General features: G+C 35.8%; 1 protein-coding gene across 1 annotated transcript; it reads left to right on the forward strand.

Annotated features, from left to right (window-relative positions):
• Positions 1-991: 991 nt before the first annotated feature.
• Positions 992-11,808, forward strand: PCGF3 (polycomb group ring finger 3). Its single transcript, XM_010003793.1, has 8 exons — positions 992-1,100; positions 4,104-4,200; positions 4,775-4,830; positions 5,791-5,901; positions 6,371-6,459; positions 7,696-7,833; positions 9,758-9,838; positions 11,293-11,808. Exons 1-8 carry the CDS (start codon positions 992-994, stop codon positions 11,338-11,340), a joined length of 729 nt encoding a protein of 242 aa, XP_010002095.1. The 3' UTR covers positions 11,341-11,808.
• Positions 11,809-16,804: the final 4,996 nt, after the last annotated feature.

The raw sequence follows: 16,804 nt of genomic DNA on the forward strand, positions 1-16,804 counted from the left end.
TATTCCAAACTAAGCTAGGTGAAAGCTAGTATTTGGGAGCCAAGGACAGTAAAGTCACTTTAATGGAAGCCTCCAATTTGGTGACTTCTGCAATGCAGGAACCAAATGTTGTAAGCTGGTTTAGCCTGCTCTTTTAATTAACTGCAATGATATCAAATTACAGTAACAGTGCAATTTTCATATCAATGTATTTGAAAAATAACAGTTTGTTCTGTCATGGGCTTTGTCTGGTGTTTTCTCTAAAAGCAGTTGGGGTTGCTGCAAAAATTTAAATGAGCTGTTTATTTTATAATTTCTCATATTTCTTAATTCTAGTGATAGTTATGCCATTGCTTGCTCTGAAGAAAAGAAACTATTTAGGTCACTTTTTTTAGTACAACAAACTACAGCTCTGCCAGTGAGACTGTATTAAGTTTGCATTTAGTTCTTTAACTGGGATTTAAATAAAATGGAGTTGGAGAAGGTTTACTTTTCAGCTCCGTTACTGAAACACAGCTTCAAAATTATGCTTTAACCATACTGGCACAATGAAAACACTTAAATTTGCCAAATCAGACCCAATTATTTTGATTTCTTAATCATCAAAATGCTTTCAATTCTCAAATTGCATTGACAATTTTCACTCTCCAACTATTTTAAGATTTCTCCACAGAACTAAATGTAGATCAGTAGAATGTAGAATTTCACCTTAAGTTAAAGTATGCTGGTTGATAAAATAACATTAGTAATAGTGTAAAAGATTGTTTTCTATGTTACTAAAATTCTGATGTGCAGAACTGTATGGGTTTTACATTGCTTCACTCTGGTGAAGTCCTTTAAAAATTAGTGCTATCATTGTGTATGTGTGCATGCGCGATGTCTGGTATGTGAGATCCTGAAACTTTATAAAGACAACTTTTGAGTTCTAGTTAATAATTTATTCCCAAATGATTTCTACCTGATCACTACAGCTGCGTTACTTTATTGTATGTCTTTTCTGCAGACACCAAAGATGCTAACGAGAAAGATTAAGCTTTGGGACATCAATGCCCATATAACCTGTCGTCTGTGCAATGGATACCTGATTGATGCCACTACTGTTACAGAATGCTTGCATACTTGTAAGTAGAAGTATAATTGAGTTAAATAAATTGTATTTTCTTAATTGATGTGCAACATATTTATTGGTGTTTAGTTGATATTAAGAAAAAATATTGTGCACCAGCACAAATAATGAGTGCTTCACTAGACAATGTTTTTTTAACAGATTATTTTGTTTTTTAGCAAAGCAAATTAAGAGAACATTGAAGCTGTACTGCACAAACTTGAAGCCTTATGCAATTAGTGATAACATGTGCATTCAAGAATGCAGTCTGCCTTCCTGCTAAAGGAATGTGTAATGCCTCCCTCTCTTTTCTGCAATAGTTGATGTAGGATATGTTTTCCGCCTGGAGCCTTCCAAATCTCTCTTGTTCTCCTGTTCCTCTGCAAAAAGCAGCCATAGTTTGTCCCTTAATAATAAGTGTATTGTATTGTGCTATAGAATAAACTTTTCTTCAAAAAAGTTTTGATGAGCTTGCTGTTTGTCATTATGTTACTTAATTAATTGCAAGAAACTGAAAGTCTTAAGTCAGTTGTTGTTGACATTGTAGGATATAGGAGTGCTAGGGTTTGCAATATTCTGATGGAAATTTCATAGTAGCACAATTTAAACTAACGATCCAGGAAGATTCCTAATGAGGAGAAGCATCCTTATATTTGAAATTGGTAACTCCAAAACTTCATTGTCTTGAATCTGTTCTAATATACAGTTCCCTTTTCCAAGGTAGGTATCAGCTGAGAGGACTCAGCCTTCAGTCCAGAAAGCCTACTGTAGTGTCATCAAATATCCTTTGTAGCAGTCATATTGATGGATTTAGATATTACATTACAAGATTTAGCCAAAAGTATTTTTTCTGGCTGTATCTTCGGAATCCCTGCAATTTTATCCATCTGGAGCTGATAATTTGTTTCATTTATGTGCACCTAAGTGGTATTTGCCATACAACTTCAAACATCTTATGCTTCAAAATGCTTTCGTCATAATATGTTGTTCTTATTCTTCAATTTAGAAGGATTTTTTTGGGGGACCACATCAAAGGTCTTACAGAAGTGCAGATAGATGACATCAGTAGCTTATCAGTGATGGTAGTCACTCCATTGTTGAAAGCCACTAAATTGATCAGGCAAGAATTGCCCTTGGTGAAGCTGGCTGTCCCAAATCACTTCCCTGTCTTCTATGTGTCTTACGTAGCTTCTAGGAGGATCTGTTCCACAAACTTACCAGGCACAGAGGTGAGGCTGGCAGGCTGATAGTTCCTGGATCCTCTTTTTCAGCCCTTTTTAACAATGAGTTTGTTTCCTGTTTTCCAGTTAGCATGACTGCAGTGTCTATCCTGGAGAGTGGCTTGGCAATTACATGAGCAGATTTTCTCAGGACTCTGCGATGCATCTTGTCAGGTCTTGTAGACTTACATATGTTCAGGTTCCTCAAGTGGTCATGAACCTGATCCTCTCTTACTGTGGGAGGGACTTTGCTCCCTCAATTCCTGCCTTCAGGTTCATCACCTTGAGAAGTGTAGGAAGAGAGATTGCCAGTGAAAACAGAGGCAAAAAAGTTATTGAGTACCTCTGCCTTCTCATCTGTTGTTATCAGTTTGTCAGTCATGTTCATTGGGGGTGATGAAGGGGTATACACTTGTTTTACCTTCCTTTTCTGGTTGATATACCTGTATCAGCCCTTATTACTCTTTGCATCCCTTGCAAAGTTCAGCTCCAGTCATGCCTTCATGTTCTGGACCCTGTAATTACATATCCAGACAGCACCCCTGTGCTCTTCCCAAGATACCTGTCCCTCCTTCTGCTGTCAGGCTCTGCTTTCATTGACTTGGTAGGACTGGGGTTTTGCGTCACTTTTGCAAATGGGTCTGCATTCCACTAGATCAGTCTGCTATGTGCAGTCTGTGCTTAGTGTGTAAAGTTATGAGGCTTGGTCTAACCATAACCTCTACCAGCAGCAGTACTGTCATCCTAAGTATTTAAATACAATGCAGAACATAGATTGCTACACATCATTTGCTGCAGGATAATTTTTTGTTATTAACAGATGTTAATTGAATTTTACTATCATCTTGTCTGAGAGGTAGATGGCACGATAGTTACAGAAATGCTTTAATTTTATGTGATAAGAATGAGTGCAATAACAACAGGATTAAAAGAACTGCTACTGTTAAGGAAGAGCTACCCCCCTGTCCATTTGTTATTTTTTTTTCCTCCTACAATTTTTAATTACAACTTAAGTGAATCAGGATATCATGTGGCAGCACATGAGTACTGGTTTTATTGGGTTTTTTTGGACTGGGGGGACAGTGGGAGTGTAAATAGTTTACTTTGAATGAGATGCACATGATTGTGTCTATGCATATGTAAACAGTTCTGAAAGCATGCAGTTTTATAATGAACTGGTGCTCTAGCAACTTTTGCTGGGACACTTTACAAATACTTAAGGTCTGTGCACATGTAATGTTTTGATTTATTTATTTTTTCTGGTGGAAGTTAAACTGTAGTGTAATCTGTGAAAGTTAGAATTAAAATAGCACCTGGCTATCCACTTTTTGGAAGTTTTCTGTTCTTTTAAAAAGTATCCAACTTTGTAATAATGAGTTTGTGTTGGGTTTGTTGCTATAGTGCACTTCTGAAAGTAGTTAAAGCACATGTTTAAAGCAAATCTTAATGGCGTACAGTTCCTGTAATATCTCTACAAGCTAAATGGTGCAAGCAGCATGATGTTGACCTGCTAGAAATTGCTGTTCTAGTAAATTCCAGAGAGGGGTTATGTTTTATGTTTTTTTTGGAAGACGCTGGCTGGGTACAGATGCCTTAATTCTAGTGCACCTCTTTCCTGTATCAAGAACAATAATGAAAAATACTAGAAACTGTGTTCTGTGTGATTAGACATGATGCTAACATCATGCAAAAAATGAACTTTGTGTAAATTTCAGGAAGATACAGTTCTGTGACTGTGTAAAAACTGTTTTCGTTATGCTTCTTATATTTCTTTTTTATTATGATGCTCTTGATATCAGTCTGTAGGAGCTGCCTAGTGAAGTATTTGGAGGAAAACAACACCTGTCCGACCTGTAGAATTGTTATACATCAGAGCCACCCGTTACAGTATATTGGGTATGTATGAAACCAAAAGTGCAGCTAGCTTTACTCTAGAGTGTTGCAGGTTCTAACACAGCACAGATTTTTTCCTAAATTTTCTTATTTGCTTATCAGAATGCTAACCGTTCACAAGAAAGGTTGAAGGTGGCTGAGGAGATTCAGGGTCAAACTTTTTTATGAATTTGAAGCTCTTTGGTATCTGTTAGCATCTTCCAGCTTTAAAAATCAAGAAAAGTATGCACTTGACTGTTTAACTTCTGTGCAAGTTTTGGTGGGGTTTAGTAATGTCTCATTTTATATGCTAAAAATTAGATAAGTTAAATATTTGTAGAAATTACGCTTCTACAAATTATCATACTCCACCTGTTCAAGACGATTCTTCCTCAAACTTCAGGTTTCTGTTTTAGCCTGTATTTTTTAATAATTTGCTTCAAGTTACTGTCTTCTGTTGTTTCATATAATTACAGGTTTGAGAATTGAAATTCTTCTTGAGTGAATTGAGAGATTTTACATCAATTTCGTACTGAAACATTTTTAAGATAAATAGTTGACTTAAACTTTTGATTTTGGTTTTTTTTTTTCTCTGTAGTCATGACCGAACAATGCAAGATATTGTTTACAAACTTGTGCCAGGCCTCCAAGAAGGTAAGTTGTGGTATGGCCTTTTTTAGAGGCTGTTTTGCACATATTTTAACATTTAAAAAAAAAAAAAAAAAAAGCAGGTGATGAAAATGCAGGCAGGATGAACTAAGACAAAATGCAGTGGAAAACCACATTCCTTCATTTGTGTAATTTTTGTTGATTAATTTCATACCTGTGCTAGTAGTAATTGGCAGGGGGTGTTTGTGGGAGGAGAGATAGAATATTTCTTGGAAAAAATAGCATTATATAAAGCAGAACAGTACTACAGCTTTTAAATATAAGCACAGTAATTCTCATTTGTTCTTACTAAATTGTGTATTTAAACCTGTTGTGCCAGCTTTTTGGAATTCTCAGAGGTACAATGTAATGCAGAACAGCTTTTAGTTTCAGTGAAATTTCTTTTAGTGTGTGACTTCCTCAGCAGGTAGCTTTCAATTTCTGTTTTCATAATCCTCTTTGAAACTGAGCCTATTCGACTAAAGAAATACTTTATAGTAACTGCTCAGTAGTTTTCATCATAGTGTATGTTACAGCTTCCTTTTAAATTGAGTGTTTTAATACATTTAAGCTGCAAAACCAGAATTCTCAGACATGAGTAAGGATTATTTAAAATTTATTTCTAATGTATTGAAGGTCAGAACTATAAATACAAAGTCAAAACCAATGCTTTGACTGCAATACTGTACAAGGGATTCAAAATAAGGTATAGTGTTTTGAATACTATCTCATTCTCATGGGAGTACTGTGATAGTAGCTTTACAGTTTACTTAGTAATATTCTGCCTTTGAAAAAGACAAGCATGACTTGATACAATACCAAAGATAGAAGAGTAGTAAATACTAACAATACCACAACTTCTTGTTGGCAAGCCTGTTTCACTTAAGAGGGAAAGGATTTTTAATAACTTCATAAATATTGCATTAGAACTTCATTACAGGGATTAATGTTTACCATTTTAAACAGCGGAAATGAAAAAACAAAGGGAGTTTTATCATAAACTGGGCATGGAAGTTCCAGGGGACATCAAAGGGGAGACATGTTCTACAAAACAGCACCTAGATTCCCATCGAAATGGTAAATGGTCTTCTATTTATTCTGTCTTGGGTGGGTGATGGCTAGTAAATTGATGAACAGACCTGTTGGAGGTATGTGCTCAATTGGTTTATTATAGTCACAGTCATTTCATAAACTGCACAATACAGTGAGTGCAGGATTTTTCCTTTTCTCCTTACTTGTTCACAGACTCTGTTGTGGCTTTTTTTTTTTAAGCTGGTCATAGCATATTACTCTTGGTGAAGGAGGTCTCCATAGTAGTGTCTGCATGGGGACTCTGAAAATAACCAAGCATCTGGACTGTTAGAAGTTAAACTGGAGGTTGTACTTTGCATGTGTTTCTCTCCTTCGTGTTGCCGAAGCAGATAAGCACCATCTGGGAAAAGCCAAGTTTATTCTATATTGCGGTCCTGAGCTGTACTGTTTTAAACGTATCAGCACTACAAGCTGCTGCTGAGTGTTATCCCATTTGTCTGGTTTCTTATCTAAGGTGAAACTAAAACAGATGAAAATTCAAACAAAGAAACTTCTGAGGAAAAGCAGGAAGAAGATAATGATTACCATCGAAGTGATGAACAGGTGAGTTTATAGGGCATGTTTTAGTTTTGTCTTGTATTTTAGCTTTAGTGCTTTGGAAAGCAAACAGAGAAGAGTAACTGTTTCAAGCCACTCTTTCTGTCCTTTCATACAAACAAGATGCTGTGTTGCCCAGTGGTCTGTGTAAGGATGAGTTTAATTTTTGGGTTTTGTCAGGAACTGAGGAAACATTAAAAACATTTAAGATTTGGAAGCTCTGACTATTTCTGGGTTTCTGAAGTATTTATTTGCCTTCAAACAAATTCAGTTTTTTTGGCCTCCTATCTGAAGGAATGTATCTCAGTATTATGCTACATTGAGCTGAATGTATATTAATAACTGAATAAAAACTTTTGCACTTTACTAACATAGGTTTATTTTGTTTTAAACTAATACTAAGACAGTGTTTGTCTTATATCATAAAAATAATATAAAATCTGGGAAGTTTACTATTAAGTGTTAAACACAAAGTATGTTTAAAAGTGAAATCTCCTTTTGGGCTAAAGAAGCCATCCCTTTTATGTTTTCCTGTTATGTGTGTCCAGAGTAAATTAAACCTATGGATTATGTTCTTTTCAATTACAATGTAAGGGAACTTTCAGAGGGATTGTACCTAGTCCTAGATCCTCTTAATGCACAAAGTAAATCACGAAGAGCTTAGAGTAAGTAATTAATACCTGGATGAGAAAAGAAGTGAGAATTGGAGCATAGAAATTAGAGAGACCTTTTGGGGGAATAATCTTTAGAATTTAAAAAATCTGTTATGACATTTGTATCCATTCTTTTTAAACTTTAAATTCTCTCTTAAACATGATTAAAGTTCTAGTTTAAACTGGATTTAGCAGTTGCATTAAAAGCAAGAAGTTATGTTGAAAGCAGCCATTTTAACGTGGCAACAATATTCTTACTGCATATCTTACCCTAGCTTTTGACATAGGGTCCTCTTGAACTACTGGCAGCCCATGAATTTGGACATGAGCAAACTTGCTCTAACATTTAAAAAATTATTTCTCCAACTCTTTTGTCTAGATCGGTTTTGTTTGGAGGAGTGCTTATGATTATACTGACAAGGTGTTAGAAAACTTTTTGTTTAATAGGACTACAGGCATTTCAGTTTAAGAATTACCAGTACTGTACTCTTTCACTTTTTTTGTATTAATAAAAATTACATATGGAATACATGATGAAGACTTGAGAATATTGTTCCAGCCAACTGTGACTTTTCACTTTTTCCTGAAGGTAAGCATCTGCTTGGAGTGCAACAGCAGCAAATTGCGTGGATTGAAACGAAAATGGATTCGCTGCTCAGCACAAGCAACAGTCTTGCATCTAAAGAAGTTCATTGCCAAAAAACTTAACCTTTCTTCTTTTAATGAGGTAACATTTTATTTTTTAAAACAAATTGAAAACAGAACCATGCACCATTTCTTCAATTCCATGTTACAAAGCCATTTTCTTGGCCTTTCTTGGGTCTACACAGGACTTGCTACTTAGTTGGCAGTGCATCTTTTCACATCCATGTAATAATAGTTGAGCTAAAAGTCTTGGTTATGTGCTTCCACATGTATTGAAACAGATTCTGGCGAGGTGCCCGGTTTGACAGTTTGTAGTCAGGTATAACCCCTCTTTCAGAGAGATTTTACATTTTGTGACAGGGTAGGCGGTAGCAGACACTTCAAAAATAGTGAAGCCCAGCTTAAGATAAAGCAGCACAAGTATTGTTCTTTCTGTTCTCTCAGTGAAGCTAAACCTGAAGCTGCTGCCTACTACTACAAGCAGTGTGTTATTAGATACCTGCTTTTCCCGTGCTTTGCAGGGAATACTTGGAATCATGGGAAGGATTTATGGTGAAAGGTACAGAATAAAAGGCAATTCTTTGCACTTCTCCTAGTTCAGATGTGAAATTAACAGTGGTGAGCATATGAGTGCACCCTCTGTTTACTGTTTTGCTGGGTCCTGGACACAATCTTTAGACATCTCAGTTGATTTTCAGCTTGACATCTTCCAACCCTGCATTATGTCACCAATTCACTGAATTTCATTAAGACTTTTCATTCAAATCAAATAATGTGCTTTTCAATCCAGTGTGTCAACACCTTTTTGCTCAGACTTCTCAACAGCCAATTTGCATCAATGTCACTCTTCCTTCCCAGCTTCCATACACTTCAAACCACCTTATGGTTGGAGTATGTCCCCAAACTCTGCTAGTCTTCCTGAGAGAAAACTGTGTTTTGGAAATGGTTGGCTCATAGCTGTAGCCCAGCAGCAACATATCTACTGTCACTTTTCAAAAGGGGGTATTTATGCATGTGTGTTAAGTACTCCATTCCACTTTACCCATCTGTGATTTAACAACCTGCACAGCTTTTACTGAAGAAACAAACTTTCAGGAATACCATTTATTCCTTTGCCATCCCTCCCTGCCTTCTTAAAGATTATATAAATTGTGGCTTAATCAGTGTACCAATACCAAAGAATGGGTACATAGTAGAAGGATAATTTGAGCTTGGGGGCATTTAGTTGTTTGCTATATAGACTATTGCAGGTTTGAGTAACTGGCAATTAGATAAGCTGTGTAAATGGACTGCGTGCACATTCTGGTCTTTCTGGGTTGTTAAATATGCTGCTGAGGTGGAGGTTACTTTTTCGTGCATGTTCCTTGTAGTTCAGCTGGTCAGTATGTTGCTAATTTTTTAAATGCTTATATTGTCACTGTTTCTAATACCAAGATTTTTCAACACTGAGATAGAAAAGTAAAAAAAGCTATTGAGTAGCTGCGAATAAACAAAAAATGTAGTGTTTTAGGGAAGTGGCAGACAGTTTTGGTTTGTTGGGGGTTTGTTTGTTTGTTTGTTTTTTACAAAATGTGTCCTTGTGGCAGAATGCCACCTGGCTGATGGAAGAAAAAAATCATGCTATGTTAAATAACGCCTGTCCTTGAGATTTGTGAATGGTGTCTCATTGATAATTTCATTGGGCCTTTTTGAAAGCATGTAAGCTTTCAGGATAGGGCACTGGTGCTGCTCGGGAAGCTAAATCAGTTTAAGTCCAGTTCACGTGGGATTTCCTAGGTAGGCACATGTATGGTCTTTTAGACTTGATGTGGAGGAAAAACACTCATTTTTCATTCCTGGTGCTATTTTTGTCTGCAGAGCAACTGCAAGAATGGTTCTAGTGTCTTCAGAGAAAAAAAGAAATCCTGTCAAATATTTGTAGTATTATCTGAAATATACTCATGTAGTCATAAAATATATTAATGTACTGTGTCCCAGTGAATTAACTGTTGTCTTTGTTTTGTCAGCTGGACATATTATGCAATGAAGAGATTCTTGGCAAGGACCACACACTCAAGTTTGTAGTTGTTACTAGATGGAGATTCAAGGTATGGCACAGTGATACTACGTAAATAATGAAGTGACCAAATAAAATACTTATAAAAAATGCATAATTTGAAACTACACTGTACTAACTGCAAACTCAATAAAAAGATAGTTTAACAAGTATCTAATACAGCATCCTTAAACACCAAATATTAATTTTGTTTCCAGGAGATAAAAAAGAGAGTTAAGTATTAATTGCAAAGGAAAAGGGAACACTTAACCAATTGTCAAATTGTTATCACATCTAGCCAAGGAAGTAGAAGCCCTAAGAAAGTATTTTTAGCTTATTCAGGTAAAACTGCCTTAGTTAAGGAAGCTTCTTGCAGCATAAACAAGGCTGGTTAAAAATGTTTAAGTACACCTTTCACTTAATTACTGTGATTTCTTCAAACAACTTCCTTGAAACTGAATAATAAACAGTGGAGCATTCATTCTTAGTATTGATTATCACATCAATAATTACAATTCCCATGAAATGGGTGTAAGAATTAATGGCAAAATTGACCACTGAAGAGGCAAGTGGCACCTGTGCAATCAGTGTATGTGTATTTTGGAAAGTTTGAACTAGGAGTTAGTATTCATAATGAACAACCCACAATGGTATGTGCTGAGGTAGAATCCCTGAATGGCTTTGGATACCTATCTAGAAGAAGTGTAGATGACAGTAGGAAAGCTTTTTCAGTCTTTGTGTAGAAAAATAATTGACGTGCTTAAGACTTGCAGGATGGAAGTCAATGATCAGTCTTTGAAGTGCAAAGTTCCTGAGTAGAATCCCACTGGAATCTGTTTTGTGTGATGTACGTGAATGACCTGGAAAAGAATTTCAATAGCGCAGTTAACAGTGCACTGACAAAATTGTGGTTATTTAGGATAGTGAAGAGAGATTGATGACAAAGGACTGAAGCAAACCTTTACAATTCTGAGTGACAGATGATTAATGTGTGCCTTAACTTCAGTGTAGGTAAATATAAAAGAATACAAAGCAATTGTTAGGGATTTGGGGGTGGGGACACAAAACAACCAAGAGGGAGCTGTTCTTTACATGAGAAGCAGAACTCCTTGGTGCAGGATGTTGTGGATGTTAGTTTACCTGTTCGTAAAAGAAGCAATGGATACATTCATAGAAGAGGAATCAAATGAAACCTGTTTAATATGAAGTGCCACATTCTCTTATGCTGCTTTTTAGGTATCTGCATTTCTCCGTTACTAGGAGTTTCCAAGTTAAACAGACCTGGTAGGACTGATTTAAGGTGACAAAAGGGAGAAGATTCTTGGTCTCACCTTTGAGCTCCACAGATGAAGTTGCATCTTGTCTTTGTCTTGGTAAAAATTTGATGAGTCAGGTAGCTACTGTGATAGCTCATTTAAGCTTTTGTTTAGGGAACAAAAAGTTTTGCTTACTGAATAGGTAGTTTCAGTTTTGTTTCTCAACTTACCTGATATTTCTGTCTTGCAGAAAGCACCTCTACTGCTACATTACAGACCCAAAATGGACTTGCTGTAAGAGAACTTTATTGTCCTTTTGGACAGAGTTTTTTGCAGAGACTATCATCTGGCACCTTCTTAGTGCATCACTAATCACACAACACAAACCAGCTGAATAATTTTGGAAGACTATAGTGCTTTCATAGCAGACTGTACTTCTGAATATTTGTTCTAGGGATGTGTTACCTAGATTGCTGGATGGAAAATATTTATACTTTTTTTGTATGGAAGAAAGAAGTTGCAACTCAACATGACACTACCAGCACTAAGTTTACAGATACTGAAAACACTTCACAGTTCTATGTAGCTCAGCCCAATTTAATCTCTTACAGTTATACAGGAATAATTTAGAAAGTTGTGGGGTGATTTTAAAATGTTGCTTTTTACACCAAGATGCATTTATTTACTTTTCACATTCTGAATCTTTAAAAACTATATTTTTGCAAAGTGTTACTGTCTTATATACTATGCCTGATTGCATTGGCTTTATTCAAGTTGTTCTGTAGAGCATTTAACATACCTAATGATGTGGTGACTGGTGATAATTTATTATGCTGCATTGAAAATTTTTGAAAATCTGGGAAACCAATAAGTTCATCATTTTTGCCCAGTTATTGCTCTCCCTGACTCTGTGTTTTACTGAAGTTTTTATACTCCCCTATGCATGTTGATTTGGTAAAATAGAAATAATTTCAGTTTATTTTAATGTGCCCTGATATTTTGCTGTGGCATAAATTGCACCACATAATGACAAATACTCAAAAGTGCTAAATTTGTGATTTATTTTTTTTTAAAAATAAACATTTCTTATGTAGTTGTGGCTTGCAGAAATCAGTTTTTAATTAGGAGAGAATTTGCCCTTACCAGCTATTGAAACACTGGCTCTTGGGAAACTTTGAGTGATACAGCACAGTTTTCACTTCACTGATTAAAAATTCCCCAGATCATTATAAGCAGCTTTATATTTCCTTTACTTGTTTTCTTATGAAACCATATAATTTTCTTTAGCCTAAATTCCTAGCTGTCTTGCTGGGGGGAGGGGTTTGGACAAGATTATATTGACACCTTCTGGCCTTAACTGAAAATTTTTGCTTGCGGCAGCCCAAATGAATGCAAAGTAATACACATGCATGTATATGTGTGTGTGTACATCTGTACACACATAGAACTATGTATGTTATAAAATTCACCCTCAATAGCACTTAGCAGGGTTTACTGCACTGTTTGTAAGGTGTTTTTTAACAGCTGGCTTTTTTAAAACAGTACTTGAACATGATTTCTGCAAGCTGTATACTGTACAGCATATACGTATGATTGTGAGAGTATTTGTCTGAAACAGGTGTAAAAGTCACTGAAAACAGCCTATGTCATATTATTGGCAGCTAGAAATAGTTAAAGTTCTAATTTTTGGAAGAATTTCCCAGTGAGCTCAAAATGTTAGTTGCTATTCCTATTATTAAACTCTGTTATTTTTTGATAAATTGGTTTGGGTAAGAAAACAAGTTTGCCTGTTACTGCCCTACTCATTCTGTGCTCCTTACCCTCTTCTGCTAGGAATTTTTACTTGTTACTTGCTAACAGGAGGCAGATGCTGCAAGAGTTTCATCCAAGCATTTTAAATCCTCTTCATCTGAGTTTTCAAAGCACCACATTCCTCAGCACGTGTCCCATAATTTCCTTTTTGGAATCTTCAGTCCTCCTTTCTCAGCTCTGCTTCTGCAAAAGGGGTGATCCAACTTGTTCTTACCTTTTAAAAAAAAGGTTCCTCATTTTTAATTACAGTCACAGATGTGAATGGCAAGGAGATCAAAAAGTATGTCAGCAGAGAATGAAAAGGAGCCTGATGATCTGTGGAGATGGAAAGAAGAGCCACAGAGGCCAAAAAGTCCTATTGTCCTTGCAGGTGGGGGTATAGGGTAGAGGCTTTTGAATGTTTGAGTCAGGCAAAACACCACATCTGGACTGGGTGGCTGGGTTTGTGTGTGGGGTGTATGTGTGCACATGCATATGAGCAATGGAATTGTACTTGGCTCTGGTTTTGTCTTACTGTTTGTGGACTAAGATAGATGTATTTTAGCTTTTTTTCTGTTTTTAACATTACTTGAACTGGCAGAACAGGACAAATGAGATAGTGGGTCTACCATTTGTATAATCTTACAATGAAGCAGTCAACCCCAGTGATAAAGATGTGTACACAGACTGGCATACTGAGCCTCTCTGGAGCTGTTTTTGTGGTTTTTACTGCCCTAGTGTAAATAAGAGACTGGCTCTAGCCAGTGAAGCACTTAAGAGTATGAACAGGGCTGCAGGTGTCCACCCTCTGTGCATCCTCACTATACAGACACTGTCTGTACCTGATGTAGACATAAAATTAAAGCTGCCTGAGAGCATTCTGATTAACCACCTTTATCAGCATATATTTATATACACACATAAAAACAAAAATATATATATGTGAGACCTGTCTACCTCAGAATGTGTGTACTGCAGAAACATTTTGTACGACTAGATACTGATGCAGTGCTATTAAAGTACGTTGGGATGTCAGTATTTTCCTATGTACTTGTGCAACTGAGAAATTATTCACAAACATGAAATTCAGAAGCCTTTCAAATTTATCTCTTACTCTAGCAATCTACACTACAGTACATATATTTATAAGTTTATAGCCGTCATTAGAATCACTTGAATTTGTTATGGTGCTATCAATATATTGGAAACTCTTTATACTTATATGGATACATAAATTCAAGCCAGTATTAATGCTTACTGCTGGGTTTTTATGTTCATAATTGTGTGTAACTGCTTTCACAATGTATTTAATCTGATAAAACCTCACCAGTTAAAAGAAAAAAAAAAAAAAACAAACTTCACCAAATACAAACCCACCCAGTTATTTTTCTAAATTACATGTAACAACATCCTCACTACAGAAACTCTTACCCTCAGGAGGGATGTGACTGTGTCTGGACCATATTTTTATTTCCTTTAGCTTTACTAAAAAAACTACAATGCAATTGAACTGAGGTCAGAGGGAGGTCCCCTTTGGATCAGAGCCTTGTTTCACTTCTGTGAAGCTTAAAAACCAGTTAATTTATGTTGAGATTATATTGGGTAAAATAGCCCTGTTTCTGTTCAAAGTTGGACTAAATGTTGTACTCAGTGTAGATATCTCTTAGTTCTAGTGAGATTATGTTAGTTTATTTTGGCTTTCATGAAGATGCTGTTACTGTGAAGTAGTTTTCACAATTGCTTGCGCTGGTAAATAATTGCAGTAAGGAAGTATCTTGTCACATTATCCTCAGCAGCTGTGAGACTGACTAATCACCCAGGCTCAGAGTCTCATTAAATATAGTTTCAATAAAAATAGATAATTCAGATAGAATATATAATATTGAATTTAAATAAGATTGGGGGTTTTAAATTTTAACTTTATAAAATTATTTATTCTATTTTAAGCCTTCTGTCTTATTTTACCATCCAAGTATTTTTGGTTTCAGTGGTCCAGCTTTATTTACGGGCATATAAGATGAAATTGTAAGATGTTTTTACAAGCTTCTTCCTTTTACATTGAGTTCGAGTAGCTTATATTTGTATGTTTTTGTTTTGTATGGATAAAGAGCATTACTTATGCTTTTGTGCAATAGGTTTGAAACATGCATTTATTAGGCATATGTTTAAACTGTAAATGTAGCATCTACTTACCATTAAATTTTAAAGTAATGTAGATGACTTTTCTCACTTGTTCAAATGGGTGTTTATTTGGGGATATTATTTGGGGAAGTTGTTTTTTGATTTGTTCCTTTTTATTTTAAGAGTGAAGTGTGGGATTTAAATTTGTGTAAGTGCAAGAACTATCTGTCAGCAATATTTTTAAATAAATGATCTTGCAAGAAACCTTAATGTGAATTGTGGAAGCAATCAGCAAGACTTGCAGCCTATCTGAAAATGTTTTGTGCCATTGTTATGTCTGGTATATTTGTGTACCATCAAACTTAGGAATATTTATTTTTATTAGTTGTGCAATAGTACACACAACACTGTCACCTCTGGGGATATGTAACCATAAAAATATCAGACAACTATGATGGTGCTATTTTTTTTCCAATAGGCTATGAGCCTTTGAAAGCTTATCTGGCTCTTATTGTCTTTTTAACAACATAATTACTCCTAGGAGACTGAGTGAACAATAAATATAACCATATAGCCAGCCTATTTTACAGCATTACACATCTTTCCATTGAACTAAATATAATAGAAAGAAGCCAATCAGTCCATACAAGATAAATCTTAGTAAGTACTTAAAATGCATTTTGTACTGGAGGCTTGACTATACAGAAAAATCAAGTTTCTGTATTTCCTCAGGTAATTACTTCAGTTTGGATGTTTCACTGGAAATGTGAATGCAACCTACACTTCAGTTAGACTGCCTAAAGTTTATAACAGGGCAAAAAATTGTCCCATACAATAGAACATCTACGTAACTTACAAATAACTAAGGTCTTGAGATCGGTTCTTGCAGTAAAAGGTTGCAGAGAGAACAACGTTAAGGAACATGAAACAGTGCTTCAATCTCTGCTTCAAAGCTCTGGTCCTGCTATTTGATCCATGTTTAATCACCCTTGGGGATTCTTGGGAATCTGTTGAAGCCACAATGACCTCTCCAGATCCTAGTCATAGGGTAGGAACAAAATGTCCAGTTCTATGAATACTTATACTGGTAACTTTACTAATAATCTGGATGGTTCCACAGAAACTAGCTGGATCATTCATGTGAATAGTTAGATGTGGCTGAGGAGAGAGCCCTGGTTTTTGAATACTGATGTTTCCAGTATTTTTATTTTTTATTATTTCAAACACAGAGCATTGGTTTAACGGAATCTTGAATTCAAGTGACTTATCTGAACAAGACAAGAGTTTGTTCTTTCCTTCTGCAACAAAATTATTTTATGGTTAAGGGACAATAAGCCAGTGCAACCACTAAGCCTTTATCCTTGTATGTGGCATAACAAAAATTCTGAAACTGTCACAGTGTAAAACCATATTTTTGGCTTAGCTTCATTTGAAAGTTTACAATTTTTTATGCTTTGTGTTGCTGTGTAATTTTTGTACTATTGGTGGCTAGTTTTGTCGGAATAAGCCTTTTGGGATTATTGCTTAATGTTTTGATTTTATGATAGTGAAGCTTGTATCCAGTGTTTTGCCAATTAATATTATATGCTTGTTAATAAAAGCAGAGAAACTAACTGAAATACTGTCAGGCTGGAAGTTATTGTCCCATTTTCCCCAAAGGACATAAGGAGTAAGGAGTCAGCTGAACCAATGGTGGTGTGTCGTTGCATTGCCATAATGAGCCTTTTCACTTAAAACACAAGCATGGCCCACAGTGTTACTCCACTGCACAGAATGGCAAAGGCTGTTACAAGTGAGTGGCGTGTAACTGCTGGTTAGGAAACAAAATGGCTTTACTAGAGAGGAAGAAC

The sequence above is a fragment of the Chaetura pelagica genome, unplaced genomic scaffold (assembly GCF_000747805.2).
Source record: "Chaetura pelagica isolate M959 unplaced genomic scaffold, ChaPel_1.0 scaffold241, whole genome shotgun sequence".
Taxonomy (NCBI): Eukaryota; Metazoa; Chordata; class Aves; order Apodiformes; family Apodidae; genus Chaetura; species Chaetura pelagica.